Here is an 11,445-nt window from a genome sequence, read left to right on the forward strand (position 1 = left end):
ATCGCAGTGCCTCTGTCGGAAGTTTTCATCTCCTTTTAGTTATCTCTATAATGATTTCGTCTGCTTTGGTTATATAAGTAGAAGTGAGTGTTATGCTTGAGGGAGTAATTTACAGCATTTTTAGATTACCAACTTTATATAAAAGCTGTAGCTCTTATACGGGGGATGGGGGCTGAAAAGTTCTGATAAACACCTAGAACATGGTTTTACCTCAGTTCCTTAATGGTGATTATCACAACTTTTCAGCACGCCCTCCCATTTTGTACAAGTAGGTAGTCCTCGACTTGACGGGTTAATTCGTTCCTAGATGTGCTCGTAAAGCGAAATTTATTTCCCCTTAGACTTAATGTTAAAAATACGGTTAAGTTCTCAAAATGAAATCTGACTATGGTAATGTTTAATAAAGGTCAACAACAACAAAATAGTTTGTACTTAACTCGAAAATCTCAATGGCTTTTTTATCTGTGTTCGTCGGGCTTCTTGAAACGCTTTAAAAGCTTTTTCAGACCCCCTTGGGAGTGAAGGAACGAACGAACAGGATTTTTGACTGGTGCATCTTCTAACTGAGCGTTTTGCGTTTTGCCATTTTAAATTCATTTGAGAGCTGTCCATTGCGTGCTAGAAACAACTCAGTGACGTCAGCTGTAGATACCTCAAGCTACAATTGGTTCAAACCGCTTCTGGTTCATGTCTTCATATTCTTCTCTGTAATTTCGTAGGAAGCTTGTTTTATTATTTTCATTGAATCTAAAATATGAAATGCTTTTCACATTTCTTTAAGAGTTTGTCCTCGTTCCTTGTCTGTTGCATTAATTTCCATATAAAATGTCCCCAAAGGTAATGACTATTGTAATTAATAAACATTTTTTCTATTTTGTTGCAATTTGAAAAAAAAAAATCGTAAAATGAAAACTCACAAAGCTGCAACTCCTGTATTGAAACACAAATGCTTTAAGTAAAAAAATTATTTATTTTTTCTGAGCTTTTAAATAAATAGAGGTATCAGTTTTTTACCTTTATTATTTCCATTCTCTCTATTTTTCAGTTTAATTATAACGGCTATGGAAATATTTATCTCTGAACAGAGTCTGCGCATTGAAAACATTATCCAGAAAGAATTTCGCTGTGTCAGCTTTCTAAAATATCGGGCTATGACATCATATTTCTTCGTAATAAGAATGTAGGCCTTAAGTGCTAGAATTGAAAGAACTTTTCAGTTATGGTTGTGGTTTGCAATGCGTGAGGTACCTTGCATCCGCTTCCGCTTGGTTTATGATTTATTCCAACAGACATTTATGAATTTACTCTCTTGAATGTGAGCTGAACAATAATTCGGATTGGAAATGAGGTTAACTAACATGTAACGTGCAGCATATTACATTGCACGACATGTTTAGGAGTACGGCAACATGCTTATAAACATAATTGACCCTCTTCAGATATCACAATACTCGGAATACTTATTGAAGCTTCTTGCATCACACTTTCCATTTCTTTCTAGTAGAATAACAAATTGCATTATTATTTTTCATATCTTAGCCAAAATTTCTGCATGTCATCTGTCGAAACTGCGTGTAAAATTTCTTACAACATGTCTAGTCTATTTTTAAAATATCTGTCAGGATAAACAGTCTCCCCCCCCCCAAATGAAGATCCTGCCCATCTTCTTTTTTGGGGGGAGGGGGGGGATAATTCCCTACAGTCCCCATTATGAATCTTTGCTGCTTAAAATAATAAACTATACTTAAAATGAACTTACTCTCATCTTAACTCAAAGAAAATTATTGTGAAGGAAGCAAAAAAAAATATTTCATGGTATAATAATTCTTAAAAAATGCAATGTCTTGGAAGGAAAAAAAATATTATGGGGTGTGAATTTGACAGCATTGATGTTACTTTAAAATTTTCAAACATCTTTTTCTTTCTCTCTCTCATTTCAGATCTAATACACATTACATACTTTTATTTTCCAGTATAGATATGTATTTTAGCAACTAGATTACTAGTTGTATTTCTGTCTTACTCATCCCAAATATTGTCGTCGTGAAAATCTAGCTCTATTTATCCATAATTAATTAGAAGTTTTTGGCGAGAAGAACATGAAACAAAAGATACAAGTGGATGGAATTGATACAGAAAATGTAGAACAATTCACATATTTAGGAATAAAATGACGTATGATTTGAACTGTAAAAAAGAAATAAAGATCAGAATTGCAAAGGGAAGAACAAATCTGAAGGCCATGGATAACATCTGGAAAAGTAAAGTGATCAGCCTGCAAACAAAACTAAGAGTACTGGAAAAATGCATCTTTAGCGGTGTACCGTATGGATCAGAAACATGGGTAATAAATAAGGAATCAAGAAAAAGAATTTTGGCATTTGAAAGAACTTGTTACAGGAAGATGCTAAGAATAGGATGGGTACAGAAAATCACCAATGAAGAGCTCTATCGAATGATACAACCAAAAGAGGATCTAATACAGAAGATATAAAACGGAAGCTGCAATTATTTGCAGCTTCCGTTTTACATCTGTTGGACACATCTGTAGAATGAGGGAAGACCGGAAGATAAAGACATTCATGTTTGATATTATGAATGGTGTAAACAGAAGAGGTAGACCATACAGAGAATGGATAGACGACATAAAGGACTGGTGTGGAATGGGTGTACAGAAACTGCGACACTGTGCACTGGACAAAGAAAGGTGGAAGAAGATAGTGAAGGAGGCATCGGATACCAACAGGCCATGTTTCCTGGTGATCCAGTGAGCCCATGGTTCCTGGTGATGAATTAGAATTTGATTTAATTTGTCTGAGTTCAACTCAGTAAAAATACCTGTCATGACCAGATATGTTACTCGAAAACACACACACACACACACACACACACACGCGCGCGCGCGCGCGCGCGCGCGCGCACGCACACACACACCATACCGTACCATACACTGAACATATCAAGTTTAAATATTCTGTTTTGTTATACCCATAATCATCAGATGTCCCGAAATGTTTATCATTTTTGTAAAATGTAACTGAATGAACGAATTCAGGAAGTATTACAATCAAAATATGGGTAATCTTGCATGCATCAGATAACTTCTCCGTTTTACATACATTCCCACACTGTGAGTTTGCATCGCACTCTGGAATGGATGTTTGCAAATGCCTCGTGGTCAATTATTTCGATCCCACTGTGGGAGATTAACACAATGCTTATTGTGAATTCGAAGTATCTTTGCAGAACGCAGAAGGTTACTGGTTTGATGGGTGAAGCACTAATGCTTTTCATATTCCCCTTTGTCTGAGAGGGAAGTTCTTTGAGTGGAGAGTTATTGAGCTTTAAGCTCGCCCTGGAAGGACAGTGAGATTAGCTATGTTCAGCTGAGCATAGAATTGACTTCGGCCTTTTGTATTTGTAGAATTCTGCTTCATTATAGTTTGAAACTTGCTTGGTCAGCGAGTTTAGATGATTGCTTGTCTTGGTGAAGAACTTTTCTGCACAATCATGAAGGAGGGAAGTGATGTAGGAAATGTTGACTTCTCTATGGATCTGGGATTTTCTAATGAACCTTGGAGCATCCAGAATCATTCTCAGACATTTATTCTGTATCCTCTGCACTTTTTGAATGTTTATATCCGAGGTATCGCTCCATGCAGGAGATGCGTAAGTGATGACTGGGCGTATTATCACCCTGTATATGAGTAGTTTGTTCCGAGTATCCAGTTTGCTTCTTCTGTTGATTATGGGGTAGAGTTGCGCGGTAACTTTGGATGTATTCGAGCTTATGTGTTTTATATATGATTGGTGAATTAGAGTTTTTTGTTAAGCATCCCTCAGAGATATTTGACTTCGGTTTGCCATGGAATCTTGACTCCTAGCAGGTGTATGTCCTCCTTGATCTGGACCTTCTTTTTGGAGAACAGTGTGGCTGAACTCTTCTCGGGGTTTCCTTGGATCTTCCAGTCCATCAGCCACTTCTCCAGTGTATGAATACTGCTTTGGAGTCTTTTGATTGCCAGTTTGGGGCTGAGAGATCTTACTTATCATCTGCATATAATGATGTGATTGTTGAACTTGGGTTTTGAGGGATATCAGCTATGTAGATTGAAAATAGCAGGGGGGGGGGCAGAAGTGAGCCCTGTGGCACACCACCTGCTAGGATCTTGCGTCTGGTTGATATAGTTTCATTTATTTGGACCTGCATGTATCTGTCTTTGAGGTATGTGCCAATTATTTTTATTAAATTGATTGGTATATTGAATTTGATGAGTTTGTAGAGACGACCCTGATGCCACACCTTATCAAAAGCCTTCGCAGCAGCATCTATAAAGACCACAGCTGTGTGGAGATTCCAGTTGAAATCTTTCGTGATATACTCGACCAGTCGGTGTATTTGTTGTACAGTGCTATGGTTTTTCCTGAATCTGAACTGCTCATTTGGAATAATACCTAATTTATCCGTTGCTGATTGAAGCCTAGTAAGAATGACTTTTTCCGCACTTTTCCAAGGCTGCATAGAAGACTGATAAGTCGGTACCTTTCGGGGAGTTGAGAGTTCTTTCCAATCTTTTTGATTGGCGTGATATCCGCTGTGTTCCAAGTTATGGGAAAGTGCTTGAATCTGAGAATGGCATTGATTATGTTCACTAGATGCGCAATGACTTTTCTGGGGAGTAGTTTGATTATTCTGTTTGTGATTCCATCTGGACTTGGAGCCTTGTTGTTGTTCAGATGGGGTTATGATATTTGTAACTTCTGATGGAGAAGTGGATGTGATAGGTTCTGAGTTATCCTTTTGTTTTAAGACCTGATTGACTCGGCGGTGAATCTTGTAGATAAGATTGATGTTCAGATTTTCATAAGAGGGTTACATTGAGTTTCCAAGCTGTCAATTAGAGCTTCGGCTTTTTCTTTATCTGTGTGAGCAATTCCTTTCTTGGTCTGAATTGGGGGTATAGCTTTTAGTGTCGATGGTTCTCAGGAATTTCCAGATGGAGTTGTCCTCTGGGTTTAGTTAGTCAGTTTGGTTTCCAATCTTGGTTTCGATGGTTTTGCAGAACTTCACGGACTTGTTTATTTAAATTATTCGGAGTTGTTTTATCTTGTTGGGCTCTTGTATTATGGTAGGTCTTTTTGGCTTTGTTTTTTAATCTGATTAGGTCCATGATTTCCTCAGGGATCCAGCTGCTAAGGTGAAAGACTGTGGTTTGGGTAACTGATGCTATTGCGTTTTGATTTGGCTAGTAAGGTTGTTTACGGGTGTGTCTATTTCCTCTTTCTTGTGGATAATAGGTGCTGGGCCGATGTGATCTGAGAGAGTTCTGGAGAGCTTGTCCCAAGATATAAAGGAGTGCGGAGGAGAGATTTGCGCTTGTGTACCGAGCTTAAGCAGAATGTGGTTGTGATCAGAACATAACTTTTAACGTTTCCAGTTGATATTGGTATCCGATGTTTCTGAGAATGGCGATGTCTAGTATATCTGAGCTTCCAGCTGGGCTGCGATGGGTGGGCTCTGTGGGTCCGCTATACCAATAGAGTTTCACGTTGAGTAATGATTTAGAATACGACCTTTGTCATTGATTGTGAAGCTGAACTAAGCTGTATGCTTGGCATTAAAGTCTCCAGCCATGATGATGGAGTCTGTCGAGCCGAGAATGGAGTGCAAGTCAAATATCAGTAATGGGATGCTGGGTGGATTGTATACAGCATAGATTTCGATACTGCCAGGCATTGTTTGTATGAACTTCAATACCTGTCATCTGTTGGTTTGTGGATTGGTCAGAACGTTGTGGCTTAGATAGTTTTTAATGTATACGTACCTCCTCCACTGCTGGTGAGTCTGTCTGTTTTGTACAATATGTAGCTGCGTAATGTAGGGTTATTAGCTGGTTTGAAATATGTTTCATTTACTAAGATTATCAGGATTGTATCTGTGAGTGAACTCTTCGAGTTCCAGGATTTTGTTGCTCAGTCCATTTGCGCTGCACGCAGTTATGATAAAGGAGTTAGGCTTATATTTCCTTTTATTCATGATTGAGGGCTGTCAGAATTGAATGGGTACCTTGCAGGAATTTCTTCATGGATGATGGCGTAGGATTTGTTTTGCTTAATTCCTGAAGCATGACTGCTAGTGAGAAGTTAATACTGATGTTAGGTCGGAGTTTGTGAGTTCGTTGGAGGAAGTATCCTTGGCTAATGCAGCTTCGGCGTATGTTTTGGTCCTGGTTTCAGGTTGTTCTACTTCCTGAGTTGTCAAAGTAGAGGTTGTTTGGACTGGATGGCGATCTGCATGGTTGCCCGGAGTATCACTGCTGGGCGGTGGATGGGCGGCTTTTGCTGACCCGCGGTTCTTTGGGTGTGCTACGCACCCTTTATAGTTGGCGGGATTGAGACTTCCGCAGTTTGTGCACCTAGCCGGCGTAGATCTTGGTTTGGTTCATGAGATGGTCTGGTAACCTTCGCTGTATTTTAAGCACCTGAAGTTGGTTCGGCATAGTTTTGGGGTGTGCCCAAACCGCTGACATCTGTGGCACTATCCTGCTGATGCTCTATTTCTTAGAGGTTCCGTGGTAATTCTGAGGCTACAAATACCAGTCAGTTCATATATCTTCTTCTGAGTGTTATCAATCTCTACAAGTACTAAAGGCATCGGCCTTTTGTCAGACCTGAGCATCCTGCTCACTTTGATTGGGGTCAGGCACTAGTTGCTTAGATCAGCAGAGATTTCTTCGGGGGTGATTCCTTCTGTGACACCGTTTCACCACCTTTAGGATCTTTTCGCTTGGTGAAGCAAAGGTATGGTAGTGAAGATTTTTGTTGTCCATTAACCTTGTCATCTGCCTGTAGTCAGTGACAGTAGCTGGCTGGATTTTGACTCCCTCATCTGAGTTTATTTCCCAGGAGTATGTGATGTTGTGCTCCCTGGGGCTGATGTGACAGAAGTCCATTTCTTCTTATCCCGTAATATGACTGGGGGACCTCTGAATTTTTCGGAACGTCCTGTGTGGGTGAATCCTCCTCCATAAGATCTTCTGTTGTTCTTTGCCGTTTGTTTGAATGCTCCCCTTGAGTTGTTATGACGGGGGTTCTAGCTGGCTGAACAGTAATGAATTCCTCTTGAGATTCCTCATCCTCTTCTTCTGGAGCGTTTGTTTGGGCGTACAGGTTTAAATAACCTGGCCAGTCGGTCTCAAACTTTGTCATGATGAACTTTAGCACATATAGTGTCTCCTCCTTGTTTAGAGTCTGGATCTGTTCCTTGATGCCCTCCATGCCAATGAGGGCCTCAAAACCATACATCTACCACAATTACATTCCCACAGGCCTAAGGACCTGCCAGCACATTCCTGTTGACTGGAAGAGTCAACTAGCAAAGATCGAGAAGTGGTGTTGTGGGAGGAGACCGTGAAACTGTTTGGCTAAGCTCGGATATCCTACCTCCCTAAAACCATACATCCACCACTGGTCATCAGTTGCGGGTGGGGCCTACGCGGGCATTGACCTCATACATATTTCGTGTGTAGGGGAAGATAGGAATTCGGGCAGAGTTAGAGCTAGTGCAATGCAAGATTCACGGAATACCTCCGTAAATTGTATAGTACAGCCTAAAAGAGTGCGGTTTTCAAGCACAGTAAATAAAACACGTTTATCCGCATCGAGATTCCTTAATCTACCTCGAAGTATCTTGAGAGCCAAATGAAGCTTTAATTGCCACCAATCTGTTGGCTCCCATACTGTTTATTCAAATCGTAGTTTCGCTTAAAAACTCATATTAGTAATAATAAAAAAAGGCATAATTTGAACACTTATTATATCGTTTGGAATATGGTTATTCACTTAAATAGCTTGAGAAAATAATATTCTTATATTTTATGAAATGTTTGTTGTATGAAATATATTATTTAAAGTTAATTTGCTTTGTGTACAATCTTTCTGAAATCGATCGTGGCGCCATCTTACATCAGTTATACTGCTTGGAAAAATCAAGCTTCAGAAAATTGATCACTGTACATGCCCTCCTTCTCTATTAGAAAAAGTTGCAATTATGGCTGTAAGTTGCCACCTTTTGCAGACGGAAATGGAGAAAATGTAACTGTTTTGGGCCCTCTTTCTGTCTCTCTGTTAGTTGGAGCAACAACAATAATAATGCATACTCCGATCATGCGCACAAGCATCCATTTTAACACTGATCTTTACTTATGAGAAATCTCAAGAGGAAAATGTAGGTGGGAAGTCTGCATTTTTATAGCCGTTGACAAATAATTCTGTCACTTTTAAATGCAGCATGCAAGGTATTTATTTTTCGAAATGCGTTTTTCATTTCTATTTCATTACCTTGTTAGAGTAGGGGCTTGTTCATTGGACATTATTTTTTTTAAAAAAATGTTAAAATATTGTGAGTTCAGTCCGAATTTTAGGAATGATATTTTAAAATATGAATATAGGAGTCAACAATTTAATGTATAATACGTTTTTTTTTTTTTTAATTAAAATTTTTTTTTTTAAGTTGCTGGCGACTTCATTTACAAGAATCAAAAGGCGCATCAAATAGTGGCATCTTCGAATTATTACTTCTCCCCAGTCAGCTATTTTTCTAACCCCAGTGCCATCATCCTGGAACAGTTTCGGATGTGTGATCTGTCCACAGCACTGCTCTCTTCACCTTCACCTTATCTGCGAAAAAAATTGTCGGTCCTGGAAGTGAGGTTTCATCTTTAGGAAGTACAAAGTCAAAATAAAAGGTCTGACTTTTATACTTACCATAATGAAGTTCCATTTTTGCGTAAAAGATAAACAACTTAAGAATTTATTTATTTTATACAATTTTATTATTTTATTTTATATATTTTTAATGTACATTTGCAGTTGTTAGACGTTATTTTCATCAGAACGAAGTACAGTATTAAAAATATGCATGCATAGGATTTCATTGCTAAATAGAGACCAACCTGTAATCAGCTACAGTAAAATTAAAATAGGACATTTATTTTGTAACTTTATCTGAGGCTAAAACCCCATTCACCCCACGCACATATCGCACATTCCCCCACATGCGCACATACGAGAAAAGCCCTCCATACTTCATTTTTTTAGGAATGCAGCTAAACTATTGGAGGAGGACAATACTTATAATAGATTTTTTTTCTGCAAACGTTCCTTGTATAAAACAAGATTTTATACAATTATTAATGAACTTTTGATGAAACGAAAGCTGATTATTAGTCAACTGAAAATTCCCAATGTATTCCTTCTCTGATTTCTTGGAAACAAGAACGCTAAGGCTGAACTCTAGATACTACAATGGACTGAACCCAATCTGTTAATTCTTTAGCAAGAAAACAAAATTATATTAATCTGGTTTAGATAAACGCGCACATTGTTGTCTTTATTGTTACTATTATTATTTATTTAGTTAAAACGTTTCTGGACATAGAAACACTGCACTTATAGAAATCAAAGTGATATAACTGTTACACCATTTTCTGAACGAATGATAAACTATAGTGCTTACCGCAAACAGGTGACAGGTGGCTACAGAAAGCCCTATGGCAAGTGGCGCTGAACCCGACACATCAATTCGCTGACTGTCACACACAGCAAAGACGGTGAAGACCAAGATGAAAGTGATGAGGAACTCGATTCCGCATGCCTGGAGGCCGGTGAGGTTTTTGTGGACACCTGTAAATCCTAAGTCACCTTGTTGGCTCACGGGGGTCAAGGCCTTCAGAACTGCCGATCCAGAGATGGCACCGACGCACTGGCTGCATATATAGAAGAATGCTCGGATCAGAGAACACTTGCCAGTGACCAACATACCGCAGGTGACGGCTGGGTTAATGTGACCTCCACTGACGTGACCTATGCCTTGCACGACTGTCGCCACCGTAATGCCAAATGCTAGGGCAATCTGGACCATGGTGGGTTTGTAGTCCTTCGACCAGCCGGAGAGGCACGACCCGCATCCCACCAGGACTAGGATAGCCGTCCCGAGGAATTCGGCAATCAGTGCCCTCCACAGTGAACTTCCACCCGCCAGCTCGTCGATGCCACAAACTGCACGGAACTGTCGCACTCGACCCATTGATTAGAACCTCAAAGCGTGGGAATGAAGAGGGAGCACGTGGGATGCCAAACAGCGCGCGCTCTCGCCGTTAAGACACGCTTCGTGTGGTTCGGTGATTGAGGAGAATTACAGGTGGCATTAAAAAGCGTAACAGTCGACCAATGAGAAGCGAGACGCAGGCGTCCCTCCAGCTGATATGCAGCGTGTGGAGGGAGAGATAAAAGTGGGGTAATCAAAGGCACGTGCTTCTCCCTCCTCGTCCTCATAAAAGATTCACGAGCCTTTATGATATTCTCTTAACTTCGAGTTTTATTTCGTTTACAGATTCCTGAAATTTCACTCCCCAAACAACAGTGTTTAGTTCATTTCGACTAATTCTGGCCAAAGATGTGACAAATGGGGGTAAGTAAAGGCCTTTGTCGGAAGAGAAAGCGAATAATGACAGCTTGCTATCTCTTACCGTACAATATGTTTTGCATTTATTACATCATCATCATCATCATCATGCGTATCAAGGATTTAGGCCTAGCATGGCTTGTTCCGGCCTTAGAAGTCATCGTTGAATCGTTTAAGAGGACGTCCTGGTTTTCTTTTTCCTAATGGCTTGTACTTTAAGGCTTGTTTTGGTAATCTTTCTGTTTTCATTCTTACATACAATAATAAATGCAATATTATTTCTTATTTGACATGCAGTAAAAATTATTATCTTTAAAATATTCCAAGTTTGGCAATGTTACTTTTCAATCGCGTCCCCAGTTCCAAGCATTTTTGTTTTATTTTATTTATTTATTTATTTTTTCCTGCGCTGTTTCGAGCAATTAAATTTAGTGAGGATCCAAGAGCATACCAGATAAAGGCAGTAAGAAGCGAAAGATATTCTAGCGAGTAGCTACCTTAGTTTTTATTAATTAAAATATTCTTCATAATTCATTTCAATTCATCCGAAACATTAAGTGAAATTCACCATTTCGATATTAGCGCAGTCTTGTGTCTGTTTCATCACAATTCCCATAGATCCGCCATTGTCTTTATTCTATATGCACTTTCCTCATTTTATAATTTCCATATTCTCATTCGCATATTACGAAGTAAAATGTGAATGAAAATCAGTATTTATTAAACGTAAGGAACGGCATTTTCAAGGTAATTTTTTCGAACGAGATAAAATGAATCATTTAAAGTATCTGGTAACAAATAAGGCACATCTGAGACGAACTCGTTGACTGCAAGATTAATAAGTAATGCACTCTATTGCCAAAAGTTATGGGACACGTATAGTTCTAAACAAAACATGTTCTGTTTTCATATAACGACGAGATCCTGTTTTATGTATGGATGTGGCAAGGTTTGCATCCCTCAATTACAGACATAATACC

At 39.2% G+C, this 11,445-nt stretch overlaps 1 protein-coding gene across 1 annotated transcript in view; it reads right to left on the reverse strand.

The window, feature by feature from the left end:
• Positions 1–10,168, reverse strand: part of LOC150097011 (aquaporin AQPAe.a-like) — a 40,179-nt gene extending 30,011 nt beyond the window's left edge. The window contains exon 1 of the mRNA XM_090408011.1: positions 9,518–10,168. Coding sequence (XP_090264137.1) covers positions 9,518–10,087 — 570 coding nt within the window. The 5' untranslated portion in view covers positions 10,088–10,168. The remainder of the gene's footprint in view (positions 1–9,517) is intronic.
• Positions 10,169–11,445: the final 1,277 nt, after the last annotated feature.

This window comes from Typopeltis vanoorti, chromosome 18, assembly GCF_054136105.1.
Source record: "Typopeltis vanoorti isolate ZY-2024b chromosome 18, IOZ_Tvanoo_1.0, whole genome shotgun sequence".
In the NCBI taxonomy this organism is placed as follows: Eukaryota; Metazoa; Arthropoda; class Arachnida; order Uropygi; family Thelyphonidae; genus Typopeltis; species Typopeltis vanoorti.